The sequence below is a fragment of the Danio aesculapii genome, chromosome 2 (assembly GCF_903798145.1).
Source record: "Danio aesculapii chromosome 2, fDanAes4.1, whole genome shotgun sequence".
NCBI classification, from domain to species: Eukaryota; Metazoa; Chordata; class Actinopteri; order Cypriniformes; family Danionidae; genus Danio; species Danio aesculapii.
Window position 1 is genome coordinate 54,126,939 of NC_079436.1, and position 27,500 is coordinate 54,154,438.

At 37.0% G+C, this 27,500-nt stretch overlaps 1 protein-coding gene across 1 annotated transcript in view; it reads left to right on the top strand.

The window, feature by feature from the left end:
* LOC130238755 (piezo-type mechanosensitive ion channel component 2) overlaps positions 1–27,500 on the top strand; it is a 224,448-nt gene that overhangs the window by 159,628 nt on the left and 37,320 nt on the right. The window contains 10 exon segments of the mRNA XM_056469860.1: positions 1,640–1,682; positions 1,684–1,771; positions 3,205–3,264; positions 12,148–12,251; positions 14,486–14,584; positions 17,575–17,686; positions 17,769–17,837; positions 18,596–18,762; positions 21,281–21,459; positions 25,329–25,502. Coding sequence (XP_056325835.1) covers positions 1,640–1,682; positions 1,684–1,771; positions 3,205–3,264; positions 12,148–12,251; positions 14,486–14,584; positions 17,575–17,686; positions 17,769–17,837; positions 18,596–18,762; positions 21,281–21,459; positions 25,329–25,502 — 1,095 coding nt within the window.

Consider the following 27,500-nt stretch of genomic DNA (forward strand, 5'->3'; position numbering starts at 1 on the left):
GAGCATGACGATGGGGTTCAAATCCAGTGAAGAGCGCTTCCAGTAAGCAGCTAAAACAAAAGCAAAATTCAAGTAAATAAATAAATATACAACAGGCTGAAAACATGGTGAAATCACGCAACCACAATGGCTTTTCTTTTTCTAGATTGCTTTTGAAAACACTATGGGTTGGGTTTAGGGTCAGTCATCAGCAAGCTGTCCTGGGGTGCATTTCCCAAACAACGACATAACTCGCGGCTGAACTATCATAGTACGATGAATTCCGCTTTTAAATAATAGGTCACCTATAGCTTTCATCATGAGCCATGGCTGCGTTCAAAATGGCAAAAATGTTTTCAAAGTGCACTATGAAGGGAACGCAATTGTCAATATGAAGATCACTAAAACTGAACTGTAAAAATACTTTTAAAGCAAATTACACCTAAGAGAGATGACTTTAATGCTTTTTAAAAATGATTCCAAGTTAAATGTTGGGACATTCTAAATGAATAGGGCATAGGGGGATAACGGTGAATAGAACACAACCAGGAACTATGCGTCTAACTCCAGCTCTAGAGGTGTAGTTGTAAGCTTACAAGTTTGTAATGCAGTTTGCGAATATTCGTTGGAACGACGGATTTGGGAAACACCAAATCAACAAACTATCTTTGTAAAGACAGAACTTGCGACCTTAGTTAGCTAACAATGGTTTTCGGAAACATACCCCTGGTCGGCTGAAGTGTATAATGCACCCTTTGGTGGATTTATACGATAAGAGGACGCACGAGAGGAATTTGAGATCATCAAAAAGCGTACACAGCAGCTAATTACGTATTTCACTGTCCCCAGAAATGTAGACCTGGATACATATCCACGATGAGCCTGGGTTGCAAATTCAGCTTGTTTTCCAACACCAGCATATAAGCATTTATACATCAACACTCATTTGCTTGAGAATTAAAGTGACCTAAGACATTAAATCAGTATTTTTTTTTTTCAGAAATGTATCATAATTGGCTGAATTTATACTTAAAAGCTTAATTTAAAATGTGTTTTGATTGCATACATTTGAACTACTGTATATATGCTACATACAGTTGAAGTCAAAATTATTCACCCTCCTGTCAATTTTTTTTTTCAAATATTTCTCAAATGGTGTTTAACAGAGCAAGGAATTTTTCACAGTATTTCCTATTATTTTTTCTTCTGGAGAAAGTCTTATTTGTTTTATTTTAGCTAGGATAAAAGTAATTCTTAATAAAAAAAAAACATTTAAAGGTCAATATTATTAGCCACCTTAAGCAGTACTTTTTTCAGAGTGTCTACAGAACAAAACCATCATCCCTAACGTGCCTAATAACCAGGATAATAGCCTTTAAATGTCACTTTAAGCTAAATACTAGTGTCTTGAACAATATCTAGTAAAATATTATTTACTGTCATCATGGCAAAGATGAAAGAAATCAATTATTAGAGATGAGTTATTAAACCTATTATGTTTAGAAATGTGTTGAAAAAATCTTCTCTCTGTTAAGTAGAAACTGGGTAAAAACATACAGGGGGCTAATAATTTTGACTTCAACTGTACGTGCATGATGTGATTTTGTTATCCGACCATTTTCATGCATGCATAATCACCACTATGAATGTATTAATTCAGGATGGATCGTATTAAGACGCGTCAGCAGAAGTTCAAGAGAGGAAAAAGAGAAGATGCTCAGCATAGCCCAGGAGTCTGGAGATGGACAGAAACTCATCCCACCAGAAGAAAATGAGGAGGAGGAGGATGAAGGTAAGATGTACATCATGGCTGTACGAGAGTGAAACAATTAAATACACTCTTCGATATGCAAAGGTCACGAAACTAAATAAACGAGATGCTAAGTAATAGTAAATAAATTAAATCAGTTGTTATTAACCCATCAAGTTTACACTTCACAGTCAGAATATTTCTCACATAATCTATATGATATTCAGATCATTTCTTTTATAGTTAAATGTAACTTGTCCATCTAAGTAATAAATGATAACAGAATTGACATTTTTTGGGTGAACTATCCCTTTAAGAGTGTTTCGTGAATCTGGTTTACAGCAGAAACTACACTTCCTGACAAAAGTTTTGTCATTGATCTCATTTGTTACAGCAAATAATTACTTGAGTTCTAGTTGATCATTTGGAAAAGTGGCAGAAGGTCGATTTTTCTGGTGAATCATCTGTTGAGCTGCATCCTAATCATCACGAATACTGCAGAAGACCTACTGGAACCTGCATGGAGCCAAGATCTCACAGAAATCAGTCAAGTTTGGTGAAGGAAAAATGGGATATATTCAGTATGGGGGCGTGTGAGAGATCTGCAGAGTGGATGGCAACATCAACAGCCTGAGGTGTCAAGACATTTGTGCTGCTCATTACATTACAAACCACAGGAGAGGGCAAATTCTTCAGCAGGATAGCGCTGCTCCTCATACTTCAGCCTCCACATCAAAGCAAAGCAAAGCAAAGAAGGTCAAGGTGCTCCAGGATTGGCCAGCCCAGTCACCAGACATAAACATTATTGAGCATATCTGGGGTAAGATGGGGAGGAGGCATTGAAAATAAATCTTGATGAACTCCTGTAAGAACGCTTTCTTTGCCATTCCAGATGACTTTATTAATCAGTGATTTGAGTCATGTCAGAGATGTATGGATGCAGTCCTCCAAGCTCATGATGGAGTCAGACACAATATTCATTCGGTCTCCACTGCAGCATCACGTTATAGTCTATACTGGACATTATTTCTGTTCAGTGACAAGACTTTTGTCTAAGCAAAGTCAGACCTTACTGTCCTAATGAAATAAATAAAAATCAAGACATGATCATTTTTTTTGGTCAAATAAGTGTAATCTAGAGGCCTTTGCCTTTCATATAAGCCACTTCTGATACCAAATGATCAACTAGAAGTCAAGTTATTATTTGTTGTTCATAAAACTTGGATAGGCCACAAGACTTTTGTCAGGGAGGGTACTGTGCAGGCTGACATTGAGGATCAACAATTTTTTAAATAATTCTGTACATTTTTGTCATACTGACAGTCTTCTGAATTATTTTCTGTTGATTGTAAAATTGTATCAAACTGTATAATATTAACCTTTTCCACATAGCAACCAGGAAGAGCTTTTATTTCCAGTTTCACCGTCACTTCTCCACTGTTTTCATTAATGCTCTTGACGTTTCGTTTGCAGAGAAAAGAAAAACAAGGTGCAAAAAAAGCAGTGGTGGAGGCCTTGGGTTGACCATGCGTCCAGTAGGTTCTTCATACCTTCCTCTGATCTCACTGCTCCTTGTGTCCTTGACCAGAAGTCAGAGGATTCCCATAATGCACTTGTGCTCCGCCCAGACCATAGACTTTTCTACATCTATTTAAGGCAGCTGGACATATTAACTTACAAATTAAATTAAAACTAACCATATTAATTCTGTTAGCTCACATTGCTAGTTTTTAAATCATCTGTGAGAGTCATTATGAAAAAAAATAGTTTGCTCCGTGTTTCTAACAAAATATCCAGTGCATTAGGACAGGAGGAGTGTTTCCTATAGCTGGCTGTCAAGCCCACCCATCTGCATGGAGCACATTATGTGCATGCTTTACTAAAAAGATAGGTCTTTAATCTAGTTTTGAACTGATAGAGTGTCTCTGAGCCTCGGACATTATCAGGAAGGCTATTTCAGAGTTTAGGAGCTATAAATGAGAAGCCCTGACCTCCTTTAGTAGACTTTTCTATTCTAGGTACTACCAGAAGCCCTGAGTTTTGAGATCTTAAAAAGCGAGTTGGATTGTAGCGAGACAGGAGGTTGGTTAGACAAACAGGAGCTAGATTATTTAAAGCTTTATAGGTAAGAAGCAATATTTATAATCAATACAGAATTTAACAGACAGCCATTGTAATGAGGATTAATTGGGGTGATGTGGTCATATTTTCTAGACCTGGTAAGGACTCTGGCAGCTGCATTTTGTACTAGCTGAAGTTTATTAATAGAGGATGCTGGGCAGCCAGCGAACAGAGCATTACAGTAATCTATTACTAGAGGTCATAAAACCATGAACTAGAAATAGATGAAGATGGGTAGCATGCAGGGTAGCATGGTACCCTGAGATGGGTATAGCATGCTTTGTAACTTAGCTATATTTCTCATATAAAAAGGGTGTTTTTTGTGACATGGGGGATTATGATTTTAAAAAGTTAAGTTGCTGTCTAATATAACACCATTATAATATAATATAACACCCAGATCAGATAAGTCCAATGTTTAAAGCACAAATACAATTTTTACATGTTTATTTTAGATCACATTGTTTATTTTAAAGTGAATAATTCATCCGTGTAAGTTAACTGAAAAAAATTTGTTTTGGTAATTAAACTCTGACCATTTACTTAGGTGTTTGGAGTCCTTCCTGTTGACGTCAACCTAAGGGTTTCCATAGCAACTGCATATTAATACGCTCTCTCCTCACCGTTAGTTTGCTATGATAGAATATGAGCAAAAGAAAGTCCCACCCCCTACTCAATATTCCATTTAATTGGTTTGCTGCCTTAAATAGATCTGAAGAGATGCTGAAGGAAAAGTGTAATGTCGGATGTTTCTGAATGAGCAGGTGAACAGAGCCGTGCAGTAGGAGAATTACTCTGCTTTCTTACAAATACACTGCAAACACTGAGGTAAAGGAGAGAGATTTTCCCTTAACTGGAATAATTCATCCATTTATGAAAATTCTTTGGCGTTTTTTTCACCTTCTTATTTTGTTTAGGTGTAGATTTTGCTATGATACAATGTTACCCATTGTACAAGTACACTAAAGGTCAGTGTTTCATGATTAAGGTCACTTATTAATAATAATAATAATCAAAAGCAATAGCAATGACATTTGTTTTGTTACAGAACATTTTAGTTTCAATCAAACGTCTTTGAAATTTTATTAAAATGTTTCAGCTTAAGTTTGGAATGGACATTTGAATTAATTTGAAGATAATGTGATAATGCGTGAAAATTCAGCTTCAGAATCACAGGAATAATTTTTTTTTTTAATATACAGTGGGCAAAATAAGTATTGAACGTGTCACCATTTTTCTCAGAAACATATTTCTAAAGGTGCCTTGACTTGAAATTCTCCTGGAGGTTGGTAACGACCAAAGAAATCCATAAATGCAAGAAAACTAAACTAGTTAGTTTACAATTAAGTTATGCGTAATAAAATGAAATGACACAAAAGAAAATGTATTGAACATATGAAGAAAGGGAGGTGTATTCCGGCAGTGTAAAGCCCAGACAGCAGCTGAAATCTCTCAGTAGTTCTTCAGCAAACCCTCTGCCCTTCCTCAGTGTAAATGAGTATCAGCTGCTTCAGTCCAACATCTACATCAGCAGGAGGATGAAGATGAAACCAGGGTGGACATTTCAGCATGACAATGATCCAACAACACAGCCAAGGAAACTCTCAAATGCTTTCAGAGAAAGAAAATAATGCTGTAGAATGGCCCGGCCAATCACCTGACCTTGAATCTAATAGAAAATACAAAATAAATCTGAGATTTGATAGACGAGACCCACAGAACCATCAAGATTTTTATACTCTTGAAGTGAAAAACTCACACCTGAGCAATGCATGCGTCTTCATTCTCCATATGAGAGGCGTCTTTAAGCTGCAGCACAAAAAAGCCTTGTATATAAAGTATTAAACACGTTTCAGTAGTTCAGCACTTTCTCCCTCTGTCATTTCATTGTTATTACACAAGAACTCATTTTTTAGATTTGTTTTGTTTTATTTTAATGTATGTATTGTTTGGATTTTTACCAAAATCTGGTTCATTTACATGTCAGCAGCAGCCACTTTAGAAATATTATTCCCTCGAACAAACAGGACAATGTGTTCAAAACTTATTTCCCCGCTGTATTACTGTTACTCGTATAGTAAATAATATTACTATTAGAGACTTGAAATAGCTTAGAATAATACAGATCTGAGTTTAGTTTTCATAATTTTTCTAATATTATTACAGGCTACTACGGGGTCTAAAAATGTCATTAATCTCAAAAGCTAAATTTTAGGCCTTATAGTCCCTTAAATCTACTGAAATATTGTGTTGTAGGTCTTAAATCTAACAGGTCAAATTTAAACAGGTCTTAATCAAATTTAAGAGGTATTAATTTTTCTGTGTTCATGTAAAGCTACCCAATCTGGCCATTAACACCATACAATCACCAACATCCCAATCTCGATAAAACTTTATACAAAAAAAAATGTTTTAAACTCTTTTTACCATAATGTTTTCATTACTTTACTTACAGTAACATTTGTTTAAAAGTTCTCCATTTATTTACTGCTGAGGATACTGACCTGGCCTATATTTTATTATTAATATATTATTGTTGTATTAATAAATGTATAAAACTATAATCATTTTTGATAGGGCAAGTGAAATATTTTCCAATTGGGATATTTGAAAAAATAAATCCTCAGCATTCAGCATTTATAAGTCTAAGATTTCATTTATAATGGTCTTAAAGTCTTAAATTTAACTTGGGGGAAATCTGCTGAAACCCTTTATTATTATTATTATTATTATTATTATTATTATTATTATTATTATTATTATTATTATTATTATTATATAGAGTGTTGAAAACTTAATTATCCGCCCTACTGTGCAATTTTAATCCTTTTTTAATATTTTCCTAGTGATGTTTAACTAGGATTTTATTTTCATCACAGTATTCCCTATAGGGTTCCCTATTAGGTTTTCCTCTGAAAAAAAGCCTTATTTTGTACATAATTAACTTAAAACTTTACTCTGTATACTAGTATCTAGTAAAATAGGATGTAATATCATCATAAAAAAGACTAAATAAATGAGTTATTAGAATACAGTTATTAAAACTATTATGTTTAAAAGTGTGTTGAAAAAAATATCTCCGTTAAACATTCATACATTCATTTTCCTTTGGCTTAGTCCCTTTTTTTGCCACAACGGAATGAACCACCAAGTATACCAGCATATGTTTTATGCAGCGGATGCCCTTCAGCTGCAACCCAGTGCTAGGAAACACCCATACAATCTCACATTCTTACACACCATACAATCTCACATTCTTACACACTCATACACTACGGCCAATTTAGTTCATCCAATTCACCTATAGCGCATGTGTTTGTACTGTGGGGGGAAACCAGAGCACCCAGAGGAAACCTAACACGGGGAGAACATGCAAACTCTACACAGAACTGATCCAGCCGGGACTAAGCCACTAAGATTTGCTTTCTTTTTCTTAAATTAATTGAACAGGCTTTACAACTTTTGCACATCCGCTTAAATGTGAATTTTATTACATTTTTTAGGTCAACAAAAGTCAGCAGTTTCATTCTTGGATGATCAAACTTCATAAATAAAATCAAACGTCTCTCTCTTTATCTCCTGTTCAATAACAAAAACCCAAGTGCTCAACAATAGACATCAACAAGCAAAAGAAATTGCCCTCAAACTCTGTCCTGATGCTTTTGTATGTGATCTGAGTGAGATTGTATTTGTTTTGTCTTTGTTGATGAGCTGATCTCAGATATCAGCGTGAAAAATAAAGCACTTATTTCATCATTAACCTCTTAGTTTATATAGTAATTAAAAAACATTGTTATTAAACATACACTTGCTATATTGTGGTGTGTGGTTGATGGCAACAGACAGTAATACAACAGTACATGATTGAATATGGCTACTATATTCAAATACTATGGCATTTCCATGAGCTATAATGAATAGCATAGTATTGGTATCATGATGCTGTCGAAATATAATAAGGTATATCTATGGTGCCATGACTAAAGACCATGATTTCAGTCCAAGTTTCTCTAATCACTATATAAATATGTGTAGAATTTATTAGGATAATATTGGCTTCACAACATCAATTTTCCCAGCATCCTCCCCTGCCTTCCCCCTCCATCATGGCTCTTCTGTTCAAGGACACAAGGCAGTTTCCTTATTCCAATTGCTGTTCTGCTGTGCGGACTGGTGAAACTGTGGACACTGGTGTTTCTGAGATGACAAACTAATTCAGTTAGAGAGACAAACTGGTGTAGTTTTGTTGGTTATTTAACCAGTTTATTTAAATGTATAACATTAAATATTCACACTGACAAAAATGATTTTCTTACATTATTTCTTGCTTCTAGACTGTAAAACGTATCTGTTAATGAAAAGTTTCCGTATTGTTTGATTCACAAGGGTTTATTTGCAGATGTGAATTGCATTTAGGGATGTTGATTTCGGCTCTGTCGACTATTGATGTTAAAAATTCCACTCTACAGTTTAACAAAGTGACTTTTATTGATATTTAGTAGTTTGAAATAATGTAATGTGAAAGAAATAATACAAAGAGAATTAAGTAAAATAACAGTAAATCTACTGGCGGTTTATTCACTTTCGCCATTTAGTGAAGTTTTTTTTTTTTCCCTCTCCGCTGTCGCCACTGGCTTGCATGGTTCGGGATCTATAGAGGTGCGCATCGTTGGATTTGCTCTTCAGTGTTTGGACTCTCAGTAGTGATTATTAAACCACACTGAACTGAGCTAAACTGAACTGAACTTAAACACTACAAACTAAACTACACTGTTTCTATTTACTGTGACCTTTTATGTGAAGCTGCTTTGACACAATCTACATTGTATAAGCGCTATACAAATAAAGGTGAATTGAATTGGTATTATAATAAGATTATTGTTACATAATATACAACACCAACCCAGACAATATATCACTTTTAAACTATTAAAAATGTTCATAAGTCACTTTCTTTTACTTTTTAAGCTTAGAAGTTGTTGGAAGAAAGATCAAGATCCGCGTAATGCAATTTCAAATCAGAAATAAATGGGGGAAAAAATAAAAACATGAATGAAAAATACGAACAGCTGCTAATTCAGATATTTCTTAGCAGTGTAGGACGAAATATCTAAACATTCTTAAGTTTTCTTGACAAGTAAAAAATGTTGTTTTGATTTCAGAAATAATAAATAAAAATGAAGTGGAGTTTTCTTTAAAACAAGCTAAATAATCTGCAATCCAAAAACAAGATTGTTTTGCTTACCCCATGTTTTGAGAAAAAAATCACTTATTTGGACTCATTATTTCTGATATCAAACTATTTCTTACTGGTCTAAAAAGCTTCTTGATTTAAGAATGTTTAGATATTTGGACTAGGAACGAGAAAAAGCTTTAAATAAGAAAAGCATTTTTTGTGCAGTGTAAGATTTAATCTTGTACTCTAGTGTTATTTTACAAGTGACTTATGCTAATATGTTATGCCTTATAACAGGGGTCTCAAACTGCTGGCCTGCAGGCCATTTACAGCCCGCCCTCCTCCTCCCTCCAGCCCGCAACTTAGTTTTTAGTTTTACACAGATTCGTTTTACTTTCATTTTCTCTCTGTGTATGGTCGAGAGCAACAAACATGCGTTTTAATTCTCTGGCTGATTTAAATGTTAAAATATATGTGCATAAGTGCTCTATTTTTACTAAAGCTGTATTTTGTAAATATTCAAGGGTTGATTGATTATTATCAGTTTTATACCACCTGTATTTTGTTGTTCAAACACTTCTTCGTGGCTTACGAGTTATGCTGGTAGTGTAAATATGATCATTTTGCCAATATTTGATTCAAATGGTCTCATTTAATAGATTTTCCTCATATGCTTATTAAGATTTGCATAAAAACTATGTGCATTAGTAAAATTGTACTGCTGTTTAAATTAAGCATGTTAAAGTAAATGTGAATTTGTACATACTTTTCCCCTCTTTAATAATAATAATAATAATAATTCCTTTTATAAAGCGCTTTTCTGGGCACTCAAAGCTCTTTACACATACAGTAGCGGGGAATTTCCTCATCCGCTACCAATGTGCAGCATCCACCTGGATGACGTGACGGCAGCCATTTTGCGCCAGACCACACACCACACCAGCTGATTGGTGGAGAGGAGACAGAGTGATTAAGCCAATTAAGATATGGGGAGTGTTAGGAGGCCATGATGGACACGAGGCCAGTGGGCAAATTTGGCCAGGATGCCAGGGTTAAACCCCTACTCTTTTTCAAAGGCCATCCTGGGATTTTGTAAATGACCACAGAGAGTCAGGACCTTGGTTTAACATCTCATCTGAAAGACGGCGCCTCACTGAGCAGTACAGAGCCCAGGGGCATTAGGACCCACACAGACTGCAGGTTGGGCACCCCCTTGCTGGCTCACTAACACCACTTCCGGCAGCAACCTAGCTTTTCCATGTGGTCTCCCATCCAGGTACTGACTGGGCGCAGCCCTGCTTAGCTTCAGTGGGTGACCATGTGAGAGTTGCAGAGAGCTAGCTGCCGGCTAAACTACTCTTTGTTGTAGTTTTACAAAAAAGAAAGAAATTGAGAAGAACAATTGCCAGTAAATTGGGACAATACAATTGGCTGGGATAGAATAATAATTATTATGCCTATTATTTGTAGTATTTTTAAAGCAGTTTAAACTACCCCTTCAATATGTACAACAAGAAACAAAAAGCTAGAGTTTTGACTGCACATACTCTGTGGAAGAATGACTGAGAGCTCTATTTTAACGGTCTAGGCACAAAGTCTGAAGCGCAGGACCCAAAAGCATTAAGGACGTGTCCAAATCCACTTTTGCTATTTTAAGGACTGAAAAATACGCTCTGCGCCATGGCGCATGGTCTAACAGGGTTGAGCTTATTCTCTCAATGAGTTATAGGTCTGTTTGGAGAATAAACCAATCAGAGTCTCATCTCCCACTCCCATAAGAGTCAGTTGTGTCACGCCATGGCGCATTTGCTATTTACATGATGGACTTTGTAAGTGGAAAAACTGAACACCTCAAAACAGTTAAACAGCGTCTGCAGCAAGAGAATAATGACCCCCTCGATCCAGCCTTTACTTTCTCTTTCTCTCTTTTGTGGATAAGGAAACGGTGTTGTACGCTCTCCACTGAAGACATCCATAAGCCTGCATAATTAATTTCATTTGTTAAATGCAAAGGTTTGTTTCAAAACTATTTCTAAATTCAGTTCTAAATTCCTGCAAACGAATAAATGACCAATAATAATGAAGTGTGGTCAAACAACTGAGTTATATCCAAACACACGTCCTGTTCTTATGCGCCAGATGGTCCAAAACCTGACAGGTGGACAAATCTAAGCTTGTTTTAATAAAACAATATAAATATGCATATAATAAATATACTAATGATAATAATAACATTATACAAAAGCAAGTTTACGTGAATAAACTGAAAAGCCCCCAAGATGGAGGCATGGAGGCAGTGGTGTTTATATTTATGTAGAAAATAATAATTTTTGTAACATTTTAATCCTTTAATTCTTTTTCATTTGTAAAGATGTTTGTGTATTGCTGTACATCCTGTGTGTATTAAGCAATGTTGGACTTTAGACCTGCTTTCAGCTGGTCTATTGCACAGTCTATTTTAGTTCCTCAAAATAGCAACACGCCAACAATTCACCTTAACACACCTCTTTTCCAGACCAGAACACCCATGAGTCCACAAAGTGGCGCAAATTAATTTACTATTTAACCAACGTGGCGGAAAAAGGGAAAATTAGGATTACGTTGGTCTGAAACTAGCAACACGTCTTGGAAACATGTCTTGTTCCTTGTGGCGCCGGGTGTATGATAGCGGCCTGAATGTGTGTCTAATTCTCGGCATACACACACACAAAAGCCACAGATATATTTCAGCAGCTGATGTTTGACATGAGAAACATGCTAATTTGCATCATCACTGATGACAGGTAATACTTGAAATATAAACGTCATGTCTGTTGTCCTAAGATGCATCAATTATGTCAGGTTTCCAGTTTTTTCTCGTGCTTGAATGTTAAAACGGCCCTCCTATGAATTGTCAGTCACTGAAATGGCCCCTCACCAATTTAAGTTTGAGACCCCTGCCTTATAAGCCAAATTTGACTGTACGGTTTTCAGATTGAGGTAAGTTTGGTTAGAGATTGTTTGGTATTTTCTCAGGTGGCGTATAGGGATGTGCAAAACTTCACATTTTTAACACTTTTAGTCTACTGTTGTCTGGTTTGATGTCATTGTTTTATGCTCAACGCTCTCCATATTTTCTCAGTGGTTAGAAGTGGTGATTATTACCTGTTTGAAACTGACAGCGAAGAGGAGGAGGAAGAGGAGGAGAAAAAAGATGAAGAGCCTCCCAAAAGATCAGCCTTTCAGGTGTGTGAAACCATGCAGTTCGGCTTATATTCATTACATTCATCCTCTGTGTAGAAATGAAGAAACTTTTATTATTACACTATAAAGCTTGACATACAGTTGAAGACAACATCTTTTTTCAACACATTTTTAGCTTTAATAACTCATTTATAATAGCTCATTCCTTTTGTCTTTGCTATGATGACAGCACAATATTTGACTAGATATTTTTCAAGCTACTAGTATTCTGCTTAAAGTGACATTTAAAGGCTAAACTAGATTAATTAGGCAAGTTAGGGTAATCAGGCTAGTCATTGTATAGCGATGTTTTTTTTAATTGATAATAAAACATACAGGCTGAAAAAGCAATATAATAAAATATAAATGTAAATACCCCCACCCCCCTCCCCTGCAGTCTCTTGAAAAGAGGTTATCCAATGAATAGTAGTTACAGAAAAATTAAAACAAAATTCAGTATTAAGCAGGGCTGTGCACAGAGGGGTGGCCCGGTGGCTAAAGCCACTGCCCCTATGCCCTCATTGGCTGAGGTGCCTCTCTACCTACCTCTGGGTCCGTCATAAAGAGGTTGATTTCGGCGACTGTCAGACCACAAACTTCTACCAAGTTCACTCGAGCTGTGGAAAATTCCAACATTATAATGTCCTGGAGTTGTACAAACTACTTGTACGTGTCCAATTCATGTGGAGGCAGCCAATGTTGGGCTAGTAGATTTTTTTGTGTTTTTTTTTTTCTTTTTTTTTTTGCAGAAATTAAGCCAGCCAGTCAGCCAAACAGCTTTTTGTAGCTTTTTGTACGCTTTCAACGTAGAATCATCACTTAGTAATGGAATGGAAGGATTCACTGGTACAGGATATTCAATAATTTTAGATAAGATAACAGACCTCATTCCAAAACTTTTGTATGTTTCCACATTCCCACATCATATGGAAAAAGATCCAAGTTCCTGGTCAGGACATTCATCACAGAAAGGACTAAAGGAGGCATTGATACGATATCTTTTGAGTGGGGTCCAGTAGGTTCTATGACAAAGGTTATAGTGAATGAGTTGGTGAGTGGGATTTTTAGATGAAGTAAAAATGTTATGCCAAACTCATTCCCAGTCTGTGACACCCTCTTCTAGTTGACAGGAGCGATGGTTTGTTCTGTAGAAAATCGAAAAAAAATATTGCTTAAGGGGGGTAATAATATTGACCTTAAAATGGTTTAGAAAAAATTAAAACTGCTTTTATTCTTTTTATTAATTTTTTTTTTTTTAGATTTATTTTTGGCCTTTTTTAGAAATTTAGAAAAAGGTAAATTGGAGAGAGGGGGAGGGAGGGGGGGTAGGGTTGGGAAATGTCCTTGAACCGGGATTCGAACTCAGGACGCCCTGACATGCTACTGCACCATATGTCGACGTGCTAACCACTAGGCTATTTATTTTTTTATAATATTTTTTTTTAATGCTTTTATTCTAGCTGAAATAAAACAAATAAGACTTTCTCCAGAAGAAAAACTATTATCAGACAAACTGTTAAAAAAAATCCTTGCTCTGTTAAACATCATTTGGGAAATATTTTAAAAAAGAAAAATAAATCTAGATATTTTCCAGCCAAACTAATAAGACAAGAAATAAGACATTCCCAAGAAGACAAGTATAATAAGACATACTGCGAGAAAATATCCTTCCTGTTAAACAGCATTTGAAAAATACTTTTAAAAGAATAAAAATTTGACAGGAGGTCTAATAATAATGTGAGGTGTGCACACATCATATTCACAGCCTATTTTCAGCTGAATCAATTGAGTGTGCTCAAGAGATTAAGTGTAGGTCATTGTACATAATGTTTTTCTTATCTAGTTATTACCTAATTGGACACAAAAATTACTTCACATCACATTCAAATTAGTAATAGTGCACAGCATTTACATTTAGTCATTTAGCAGATGCTTTTGTCCAAAGCGACCTTCAATTGAGAGAGAATTCAGCAATTCAACAAAGTATGCATGTTTAATAAAGTTAAAAGGTGCTTCAGTTCATAAAGTGTTCATCCTATTTTTTTTTCATTGTGTTATAATAACTTTATAAAAATCTGAAAAAAAACTCCACTTTAAAAAGACAAGCTGAACACGAGAGCATCTTTTGCAGCAGTCAGTGTGTATTTAGTATGGATTGCTAATGTGTTGTATTGTGTAGTTTTGAGCTGCAGGACACTGATGCTGTGATTTTTCTCCTGGTTTTTTCCTCCTCTCAGCGAGCGATCAGAAAGTTTGCTACGGCCCTTGTTGCTTTACCCAGATCAGTCATTAAACTGCCCAAAACTGTTCTGCAATATTTAATAAGGGCGGCCAAGGTACATGTACCACCGCAGGAAACCTGCCGCCTGTGTTTGCTGATGGTGTTTTACTGTGAGATTTCCATCCCGTGTTGTTCCTGTTGCGTACTCTATTTGTCAAAATATAAAAAGTACTGATCTGTTACTGCAAGGATGCATGGAATGGAAATCACTCCGAGGTGTTGTTCTTTGTGAAAATTGTGTCTTTGGTTCATGTGGTGTTTTTGGGGAAGGTACTTTTATTTTTGTTGATTTTTATTTTTTTTTTATTAGTTGCTAGTGTATGATGTGATTTTGCTCCACTACATTTCAACACACTTAAAAGAAAAAATACATCAAATTTTATACTGAGCAATCATGGGTCAATGAAGAGCATCTCATATTGATCATTTCACGAGTTCACACTTACAATAGTTTCAGAATAAAGTGTATTTGGCGTGCTGTCCGGGGAGAGGGCTCTGAGCTCGGGGAGACACCCCAACTCGAGTTATTCCTCTTATTAGGAAACAGAGAGGAATTGGGATTCGAGCGAAGTATCTAGCCCGGCCCCAGAACGCTCCCCCCGGGATTGTAATGCTTAAGAGGTGAGGTGACGGGGTGGTGGAGGGATGCTAAAGTCGTAAGATGCTGCAGGTAAGACAGCTTTGGTATATATAGGGGTTTGGTCAAGAACTGATTGGATAATAGAATAATTTTCAATGACGTATTTGATACTGAAACTTCTGCGCGTGCTCCTCCCCAAATTTGTTTATAAAACATCACTTAAATCAGGAAGAATTTTAAGTTATTTATCACATATTGAAGTGAAAACTAAAGTTCAGTGTTTTTAATGTAGAATAAAATGTTATTTTATATGATTAAAAGACTAGAGCTAACACATACAGTAGGGCTCTATTTTAGCGATCTAGGCGCAAAATCTAAAGCACATGTCGCAAAAGCACTAAGGGTGTGTCTGAATGCACTTTTGCTATTTAAAGGATGGAAAAATACGTTCTGCACCCCAGCGCATGGTCTAACAGGGTTGTGCTTATTCTTTTAATGAGTTATGGGTGTATATTGAGCATAACGTGCATTAAACCAATCAGAGTCTCGTCTCCCATTCCCTTTAAGAGTCAGTTGCGTCACACCATGGTGCATTTGCTATTTACATGGCGGACTTTGTAAGAGGAAAAACTGAACACTTCACTAGTGAGAAAACAGTTAAAAAGAGCATCTGCAGTGCGAGGATAAAGAACGAACCTCCTCCATTCAGCCTCTTTACTTTAACTTTACTCCTAACGGTGTTGTACGCACTCCACTGAAGATATCCATTACCCTACATATTTAATTTAGTTTGTTAAGCGCAAAGATTTGTTTCAAAACTATTTCTAAATTCAGTTCTAATTACCAGCAAATGAATAAATGAGCAATAATAACGAAGTGTGGTATAAAAATTTGTATTCTTATGCACCATATGGGGATGCAGACGTCTCCAAAACCTGATAGGTGGACAAATCTAAACTTTTTATTAAAACAAATATAAATATGCATATAACAAATATTATTGCTAATAATAATAAGATTGTACAAATGCAGATTGTCATGAATAAACTGAAAAAAGCCCCGACAAGGTGAAGGCATGTGGCTTTTTTTTAATCCTTTAATCGTTTTCATATGTAAATATATTTGTGTATATCTGTACATGCTGTGTGTATTAAGCAATGTGTAAAACTAACGCTCTTTGCGCTGGAGTTTAGAGCAGCTTTTAGTTGGTTAATGGAGCAGTTCCTCAAAATAGCAACGTGCCAACAATGCGCATTAACACACCTCCTTTTTTAGACCAGAACACCCAGAAGTCCACAAAGTGCTGCAAATAGATTTGCTATTTAAACAACTTGGCGCAAAACGTGAAAATTACTGTTGCGCTGGTCTGAAAATAGCAACACATCATGCCAAACACTTCTTGCACCTTTTTGTGCCAGGTATACGAAAGGGCCCATAATATTTTAGATGGATAGTGACCACACTGCAAAAAATGTTTGATTACTTAGATTTTTTGTCTTGTTTCTAGTCCAAATATCTAACAATGCTTAAATCAAGGAGCATTTTCTAGACATGCGAAACATGTTGTCTTGTTTTAGGAAATAAAATGCTGAAATACGAAATAACATGCCAACGGGGTTAGCAAAATAATCTTGTTTTTGACATGCAGTGCAAAATATGAAAATGTATTTAAAATTTATGTGAAATATTTTTTTTTTTTTCAAAAACTACCTTTAATAAGTATTTTGGGTTCAAACTATTAAATAATTGATAATATTTTGTAAATAAGTCTTTCATTATGTCAGCTAAGGATTCTTCTTCTAAACGTGTGCAAATATTTTTACGCATTTAAACCATTGTTGCAATGAAGGACATGTTAGTGTGTGTCTTTTGTAGATCTTTGTCGAAATGTATGATCCTTGTTATTTTTTTTGCTCTGGAAAAATGCTTTACATCTCATAATTTTAATGCTTAAAAACCCATTTTCTTCTTTAACCCTCATGCAACGGCAAACCATCGCATCATTATATTAGTGGAGCAAAACACAATTATACAAACACAATTTTCCATTTTCTTGTGTAAGCTGGATTCAAACAACTTAATTAATCCCTTAAAAAACAGAATATACAGTAGGCCAAATATTGCCAAGTCAAAAATTCAAATAATAATCAAAGATTGGGAAAAAATTGGGGAAAAGAGTTGTTTGTATTCAGTCCGGGTATTTTGTGGTGGATGTGCTTGTTCATCAAATTCAGCCTTTTCAGAGGATTAAATACAAATGTGTGGTTTACATGACAATTGCAAATGAAAATTAAATTAAAATTTTTAAATTAAATGAAAATTTTTTTGCAGATTTTAATCACGGGTTAAATTGTAATATCCCTGAAATGGCTGAAAACGCAGCATATTTGTGTTTCGATGTTTTTGTGCAGCTCCATATTCAAACAGTGTGTTGATAATTTAATTCATATTGACGTTTTGTGTAGTTTGTGTATCATACCTGGATCGCTGAATCTAAAGCAGCTCTGAAAGAAAGAGGAAAAGGCAAGCGTTTCTGGAAGCGATACGGTCGCCGGCATAAAAAAGACAAGAAAGAAGGTAATGCAGTCTTTAATATCTTAAAAAGCTGGAGAAACGTGACCATAATTAGTAGAGTTAATCAATAAGTTATTGTGTGTAGAACATGTGGCGATAGAGATCGGTGAAGACGAGCGTCAGAGTTCAGAAGAGGAGAAAACAGACGGACCAGGTGCGTTTATGACACCTGTTCATATTAACAGATCTATTCCAGAATTGCGGCTAAATTTCAGGCATTTTCCAATCATTATCGGTAAAACTGAATGACATACAACACATGTATAATTTACAGTAAACTGAATCCATTATTGATTGTGCAAAAAGCTTAAATGTGATGGGGAACTTATCATTTTGTTACTATTCATTCAGTCATTTTCCTTCGGTTTAGTCATTTTCCTTAGGCTTAAATCAGGGCTCGCCACAGCGGAATGAACCGTCAACTATTCCAGCATATGTTTTACGCAGGGGATGCCCTTCCAGCTGCAACCCAGTACTGGGAACTCTCATTCATATACACACTTATACACTATGGCCAATTTAGTTTATCCAATTCACCTATAGCGCATGTGTTTAGACTGTGGGGGAAACCGGAGCACCCGGAAGAAACCCACACCAACATGGGGAGAACATGCAAACTCCACACAGAAATGCCAACTGACCCAGCCGGGACTCAAACCAGCGACCTTCTTGCTGTGAGGTGACAGAGCTAACCACTGTGTTTATTTTACTACGTTGAATAAATGTGCAAGAAACATCTAAAAGGAAAATGAATGAATGTATAGTCAAAAAGATGTTTTATTTTTAGTTTTTGTACTATAATAGAAGGTTTACTGTATTTTGGAGATGCAAAAGTACCCTCAACTCTAGAATCAGTTTATACAATGTTCATATAACACACCAAGCTGAAATGCACTTCTTCATATACTGCAGACAACATCATCAAGAGAGTATTCAACATCATCAAGTTCACCTGGGCTCTGTTTCTGACCACCGTGGAGAGCATCACCAAATGGCTGAACTCCGTCTGCAGAGAATATATCGACATCTCTACTGTCCTGCGCATCGAGCGCTGCATGCTGACCAGAGAAGTCAAAAAGGTTCTCCGAAGTTCATTCTATGATTATACAGTTGGAGTCAGAATTACTAGCCCCCCTGTTTATTTTTCCCCCAGTTTCTGTTTAACAGAAAGAAGATATTTAGTTTTCAGTTAACTTCTCATATCAGGTCTGTCTGAGGTAATGAGCGTGGCTAACATACTTAATCACGCCCCTTCAGCTGTCAGTTTTGACAACAAAAGGCTGATTTATACTGATGTATGCTACAGCGCGGCCTACGCGTGGACGAATAGCCCTCGCCGTGGGTGTCACTGACGCGCACCTCTCAAAAATGTAACTACACGTCGCAACGACGCTTAGCGCAAGCTCTGTGATTGGTCGGCTTGGAAGCGCTGACGAGTGTGGGCAGGACTGAGAGAGAGCTGCGCGAGCCCGATGGAGCGATTGTTTACAAGTGTGGAGTCTCGTGAAGGAGCTTCAGAAGGAAAGTTTTGTTTTGTGTTTACCTTATGGTCAAAGTTGTTGCGCGTCCACCGGTTCCTGCCTCAAAATGAGCGAGTTTGAACCACTTGTACATTAAGGAAGCGTATAGAAAAAACCAAACACCAGCGCAGAAACTCGACACAGAGGAACATAAACACCTCACTGCCAACTAGCGTTTTGGAAGTGTTATTGCAGAGCAACAGAAACAAAAAATGCATACAACAGAAAGTATGGATGCACAGCCAATGACTTGACGCAGAAGTATAAACCAGGTTAAACGGTGATGGTGAGTGGGAGGAGTCTGTTAGGTTGAAATAAAACCTAGTTTATACTTCTGCATCAAGAGATCGGCGTGACCCACGGTACATGCAACACGCATAGCTGTACCAATCATATAATCATGTACTAATCATAGCTCGACCAATCACAGAGCTTGCGCTATGCATCGTTGCGACGTGTAGTTAAATTTTTTGAGAGGTGTGCGTTAGCGACACCGACGGCCACATGGCTATGCGTCCACACGTAGGCTGCGCCGCTGCGTACGCTCAACGCAGAAGTATAAATCAGCCTTAAGAGGTTTATAAATGTTGAGTTTCAGGATGAACATTTTCAGTTTGTTTTGAAACAGCGTGCAGAAGTATGAATGCTACGCACGTTGCATGCGCCGTGGGACACACTGATCACTTGACGCAGAAGTATAAACCAGGCTTAACTCTCCCCAAACCTTTCCCTACTGAAAAATCCAGTTTAAACCAGCCTAGGCTGGTTGGCTGGTTTTAGCTGGTTGACCAGCCTGGTTTAAGAGGGGTTTTGGCCATTTCCAGGCTGGTTTCCAGCCATTTCCAGCCTGGTCTTAGCTGGTCAGGCTGGAAAATGACCAGCTAAAACCAGCTTGACCACCTAGCCAGGCTGGGAGCCCAGCCAAAACCAGCTGTGTCCATCTTAAACCAGGCTGGTCAAGCTGGTTTTAGCTGGATTTAGCTGGTCATTTTCCAGCCTGACCAGCTAAGACCAGGCTGGAAAAGGCTGGTAACCAGCCTGGAAATGGCCAAAAACCCTCTAAAACCAGGCTGGTCAACCAGCTAAAACCAGCCAACCAGCCTAGGCTGGTTTAAGCTGGATTTTTCAGCAGGGTTTCCAGATCTTTCTGAATGAACTGCCTACTTTACTACATCCAATCAGCTCACAGTAGAAAAAACAAGCCACGCCCTCTGTTTTTAGATTAGATTAGATTAGATTAGATTCAACTTTATTGTCATTACACATGTACAAGTACAAGGCAACGAAATGCAGTTTCGGTCTAACCAGCAGTGCAATAGCAGCAAGTGCAGGATACAGGTATAAGTTATAAAGTGCAGTTATAGAAAAACTATGGTGATATTTACAGATGGATGTACTATGAACGTTATATACAGGTTGTATTAGCTATGAACAAAGATTTAAAATAAATGAATATATGTACAGGATGCTATTAATAGCAGAAGTGTGCAGATAGATAAACATAATTACTAATGTATATGTACAGTGGGTGTTTACATAATTAGAAATGTTCATGTGCAGTGGGTATGTACAGTTTAGATAAGTGAATCAGTGCAATGTAGTGCAATGAATATGTGCAAATTTAAATGTGCAAATGTTAAATAGTGCAGTGATTGTGAGGAGTATAAGTTAGAGGAGTGTGGGGGTATATTGGGGGGGGGGGGGGTGATAGAGTCAGTGAGGGGCAGAGTTTAAAAGGGAGACAGCTCTGGGGAAAAAGCTGTTCCTCAGTCTACTGGTTTTTGTCCGGGGGAGCCTGAAGCGCCTGAAAACAGTCTGTGAGCAGGGTGAGAGGTGTCCTTAAGAATACTGCGTGCTCGGCGCAGACAGCGTTTCTTCTGGATGCCCTCAATGGCTGGCAGTGTTCTTATTTAATATTCAGTTTCTCTAGGAACTGTCACAATACCAAAAAAAAAATGGTCACAACTTCCGGTTCATGTGGACTTTAAAATCTATTGTTACCTTTAGAACAGAATCAAAAAACACATTGAATTATCCCTGCTGATGTTGATCTTTAATTTGATCCTCTGTCTTGCAGGGCAATGTGCCGTCCCGAGAGAGCATCCATGTGTATTACCAGAAGCAGATGAAGCTGAATGGATCTCGTGAATCTGGTCTGGACCGCATCAGTGAGGAGGATTCAGCCTCAAACAGAGAGCGCCGCAGACGCACACAACACAGTCTGGATTCATTCGCTTCCAGAGACAGTATCTCCAGGTCTTCATCCGCACTGCACACTCATAAATAAATACAAAATCACTACATTTCATACCAGAGTCAATAACATTGAAGCATTTTATTTACAATTAAGGCAAGGCACAGCAGGTGAATACCCAGCAGGCACACAATGTCATAGGGTATTAATATTAGGTTAGATTTAGGTCGAGACGTCAGGTGACCAAAATTCAATGTCTAGTCAGCATCTAAGGGCAACGTTATTTTGATGTCCAATAACGTCGTCAAATGATGTTGATATTTGGTTGATTTTAGGTTGTGTTGGAAAGTGACCAGAATTCAACTTTGAGCCAACATCTTTAACCAGTGTCATATTGACGTCAAGTACTGACATTTATTTGTCAGGCATGGCAACCAAAATCCAACGTCTGATAGACGTCATAGTGGTTACGTCCACACAACGTCAAGCTGTAACATCATTAGACGTTGATATTTGCTTGATTTTAGGTTGGACATTGGGTTCTAATGTCTACCCGGTTTTCATTTCCAAACAAAATGCAACGTCCCCATGACGTTAGGGTACAATGTCAATCTGATGTCGTGTTGACGTCCTGTGCCTGCTGGGTAGGGTCCAAAAATTATCTAATTGTTACCACCATACCAATGCCGTAGATTAATTACATTAAAGTCTGGGTATGGGGAAAATGTGTTATTAATAACCACCCAAGAAAAAATGATCAAAAACAACAAGTGACTCAAATATGTTTTCAAAATCTAAGAAAAGTCTTTGCTCTGTAAAAAGAAAGGGACCTTGGGGTACTCCATTAGCCTTTAAACACACTGAAAAGTAAAAAAATCGCTGAAAATTATATTCAACACAGGCTCATTGTGATAACCTACCCACGTATACATTTATGGAGTGTGAATTAGGTAGCCAGAGCTATGCATGGCTGCATTTCGTCTTTAAAACCAACGCTACAGGGCGGTATGACGCCCCTGCCGGCTTCCGTTTCTTTTCACGATACTGGCTGACTGCTTGCTTCTGTGTAGACTGCTTTACCACTGTTACCAGTTTGCCCAGTAGCTCGCCATGTAAGTCCGTGAACTTAAGACACACAGAATTGACTGTGACAATAGGGTTCGAGTCCGGCAAAGAACGATTCCAGAAAGTGGGTAAAACAAAAGCCAAGAAACAAAATAAATGAGTAAATAACAGGGTGAGAATGTGGTAAGATCTGAAAATGTAGGAAAAATCAGGTTGCCGTGATGGCTTTTCTTTTTCTGAATTGCTTTTGAAACGATATTGGTTGGTTTTAGGGGTGGGTGGGTGGTCAATCAGTGCTTTTTAAAACACTGTCGATTGGTTCTAGGGAAGGGGGTGGGCAGGTTAATCGGTGCTTTTTAAAACATTATCGGTTGGTTTTAGGGAAGGGTTGGGTTGGATTGGTCAGTCAGTCATTCAACAGCAGCCTCTGGTGGATTTGAGTGAGAACAGCAGGTAGAGTGACACTCGCAAGAGAAATCTGAGATGTGAAAAAGCATGCACAGCGGCCTGGTGGATAACAAAACCTGCAAAAAACATACCTCCTGGGTCGTATTTTGCACTGTCCAGAAATGTATATAGGGGTTCATATCTATAATAAGCCTGGGTTGATTATATAAGGTGGGTGCCTCATTCCCCCAACAGCACCCGTGCCTCCCTTAAGAGTCAAGTTAATTCATTTTATTTTCTGTATAGCGCCATATCACAACAGAAATCATTTAAGGTTATTTTCCTACAGAACATATCTGTATATTTTACTGTTATCAAACCAGCAAAATAACCTTAATGTCCTTAAGGTTATAACCTTAACCTCAATCTTCATGGTCACGCATTTACATTTTTCTGTATTTTGTATATCATAGATGGAAATTGAAATATCTTTCAGCTATAGGGGAAAGTAGTCCCTCATCATGAACCCATATGGATCAAAAACAGACAAAGGAGTAACAGCAGCAGAAGTGTTTAAAGATGATGTCTTTGCTACTCGCATTCCAGGAGAAAGTTTAATTCACACAGCAGAAGCTTATGCAATAAATATGGCTTTAGATCAAATGGAAAGGACACAGCACCGTAACTTTTTAATCTGCACAGATTCCAAATCCTGTCTTCAAGCAAAGCACTTGAAGCTTCTAAGTGTGATCACCCCATAATGTCCATGATTTTAAAGAAAATGACAACATTAGAAAATCAGAAGTTCTACTTCATCTTCGGTTGGATTCCAGGTCATATAGAAATGCATGGAAATGAACTGGCAGATGAAGCAGCAAAACAGGCTATCTGCTTGAAAGTTACAGAATGTATAATTCCTCCTGAGGACTTGAAACCCACAATTAATTTGTACATAAACGAAACATGGCAGAGAGAATGGGACAACTGCGTAATAATAAATTACATGAAATTAACCCGATAATAAATGAAAGACTCTTAGCAAATTATAATTTTGAGACCAGGCATGATCAAACTGTCTATACTAGATGTCGAACTGACGCATTTATATTTACTAAATAACAAAGCACCACCAAAATGTAATTACTGCCAGGCTGCTCCTACCATGAAACATATTTTGTTAAAAATATGTAATTGTTGGAATTGAATTGAAAATTGAATTGAATTGAATTGGAATGTAGAAGTTTAAATTCCATTAGACAACATTTTTTTAAGGAGAGTACTTTGATGGATATTTTTAAAAAAGCACCACCAGGAAGAGTTTTAAAATTATTTATCAAAAATTGAACTGAAAAATCATATTTAACTTTGAATATATTTCTGTGTGAATTTTATTTATTTATATTTTATATATTTATCTAAATAACTTTTTATTGTAATGCGAATTTGTTTTTATCATGTAATATTTTATGTATATCCATTTTGCCACGAAATAGCCATAAGTTGCCGATGTGGCAATAAATAATAAATAAATAGCGGAAAGTGAAAAAAATCCCACTTTTAGTAAATGACACAAACGTCTTAATATTTATTTTCCAACGTTTGTTTCATTTTATTCTGGACTAAACTTGACAGAAAAAGCATGCTCTGATTGTTTAATATTTTAGGCTATTATATCAGACTTTTAATAGACCATCCGGTTTATAGTGAGAATACGCATTAAAAAGTAGCTTAGTTTTACTTGTATTGGCATTGCGTAAACAAATGTTCTGGAATGTGCTTGTTAAGTCTACTTGTTAAACAAAATAGTCTGTCAGTTTGGTAAGCAAAATATGATTTCTTAATATTTAGTCTAGAAACAAAACAAATAAGGAAAAGCATTTTTTTGCAGTGCAGTATCATTATTGAGCCATACTGTATAATCTAATTGAGCGTTTGGACCTGGAAGCTGCGTGATGTGATGTCATTTTTATCAAGCAGATTTTATTTGTATAATAGTATATACGAGTAGTATAGACAAGAATGCATATAATTTACAGCTCTAAAAGTTCTAGACAGCGTAGCACGGTGACTCAGTGGTTAGCACTGTGGCCTCACAGCAAGAAGGTCGCTGGTTTGAGTCCCGGCTAGGCCAGTTGGCATTTCTGTGTGCAGTTTGCATGTTCTCCCCTTGTTGGTGTGGGTTTCCTCCGGGTGCTCCGGTTTCCCCCACAGTCCAAAGACATGAGCTAAAGGTGAATTGAATAAACTAAATTGTTCATAGTGTGTGTATTAGAGTGTATAGGTGTTTCCCAGTACTGGGTTGCAGCTGGAAGGGCATCCCCTGTGTAAAACATATGCCGGAATAGTTGGCCGTTCATTCTGCTGAGGCGACTCCTGATAAATAAGGGACTTACCTGAAGGAAAATGAATGAATGTTTATTATTATTGTCATCTTTTTCATTGCATTGTTTTGCATTCATGCCATCTGTTCATCCATCAGCGCATACACCGAAGCCACCATGCTGTTTTCCCGCCAGTCCACCTTAGACGATTTGGACGACATGCCTCAGAATATTCCCAAAACCAGCGAACGCGCTCGACCCAAACTGCGCAAAATGTACGGCCTGGACATGTCCAACTCCTCTGCGGACAGCGGAAGCAGCGTCATCTCCAGGTGCTTCATCTTCATCACATTCCTCCTCATCCTCACGCTCATCATCTGTTTTAAAATATAAACACGTTTGTCATTATGGATAGAAAACCTGGAAGAAAATGCAAAATAAAAAAACTATTCTATCTAATCTATCTGTCTAATAACCTACAAATAATTGAACATTGGCAGCACGGCGGCTCAGTGGTTAGCACTGTTACCTCACAGCATGAAGGTTGCTGGTTCGAGTCCCAGCTGGGCTAGTTGGCATTTGTGTGTGGAGTTTGCATGTTCTCCCTGTGTTGGCGTGGGTTCCCTCCGGTTTACCCCACAGTCCAAACACATGTGATATAGGTGAACTGGGTAAACAAAATTGACTGTAGTGTATGTGTGTGTGTGTGTGTGAATGTGGGAGTGTATGAATGTTTCCCAGTACTGGGTTGCGGCTGGAAGGGCATCCGCTGCGTATGCTGGAATAGTTGGCGGTTCATTCCGCTGTGGTGACCCCTGATAAATAAGGGACTAAGCCGAAGAAAAAATGAGTGAACTTCTTGCCATTTTTGTTATAGAATATTTAAATCTGTTAAAATAAATACATGACTTTTTTTGAGTGCATGTTTTTATTTATTCAGTAAATGTGTTTCCATCGTAGCTTATGCTTTTTTTTTATCAGATAAAAACTTTATCGTACTCAGTTGTGCGCATAATTTTTTATGCGCATTTTCTAAATGTATTGAATTCTTGTTAAATTGTCAGTTTAAAACAGTAAATGGGCCATGTGCCTCCAGAAATGATTATTTTCTGGACATTTCAGTGATAAAAATCAATTTTCCAATGACAAATTAAAAATCTTTGTTTTTTTTTAACGGAATGCAGATATTTCTGTAATTTAACACAATTTATTTTCAAAATGTCTTCTGCAATTGATAGATTAATGTATACAATATCTATAGCTCTGTGTTTAATTTTTCAGTCTGCATCCTCCGAAGGATGCATTTGAAGGGCTCTGCATCATCACGGCTCGACGAAAGTTGTCTCATTTCAAAACAATTCAAAAGCTCCTTCAAATACCCCCTCAAAATATGCGCTTCGTTTCCCAGTTAATAAAGGATCCAACCGGTGGATCCTTTGCAGCCTCGAACATTCCAAGATTCATTGCGCGCGGATAACAGCAGGACGTTTTAAAAAGAAAACTCCGGATTAAATGCATGAATTATGTTAATTTTATTCGGATATTTAAACACATGTTAAAAAAACAAAAAGAGTCTGACATGTCTTAGTAAAGAGTGATTTTATTCGACAGTTTAAATTTTTATGTGTACATGTACGGATCAAAAGAAATATATTTCCAGTTTTTGTATATTCTGTATATATTCTTGATCATTTAAAATAAGTTTTAAAATCACTTTGAAAAAAGTCATTACAAGTTTTATTACCTCTTATAAACGGTAGCTGTTATGGTTGCAAGATGACGAGATCTGTCCTCTGTAGACTAAATCATCTCATTTCAAAATGCTCGGTTCAGCTTGTGTGGACTTTGAAGGACTCACCTTTAAAATAAGACACAGATTATGTTTCCATCCAAAGATGTGAATTAGACTCATGCGCAAAACTGGAATATCGCATAAATAAGACCCAATCCCAATTAAATTTTTGTACCCCTACCCCTTTTCCTTGGCCCTTGAAACAGAGTGTGAAGGGAAGGGGCTCAAAATTTTACGCCTAGGAAGTGGGACAGCACTACAGCACCTGCACACGTCATCATATGTCATCGCCATCTCTTGCTTCATATGAGATCAACGATCGCGGCAGCTGTAGTTATTCCAGTTGCATTATTGTTTTAGTATTTATCTTCAGAAAATCACTGAAGGCAACAATATCATGTTATCATAACGATATAATGTGGCAGTAAGATTGTAACTGTACTGTTTACACCCAGGCCATATTCATCTGTGTGAACACACAAAAACAGCATTACATTATACTAAACGCTGTAAAAAGCTCATTCCCAAACACTAGACT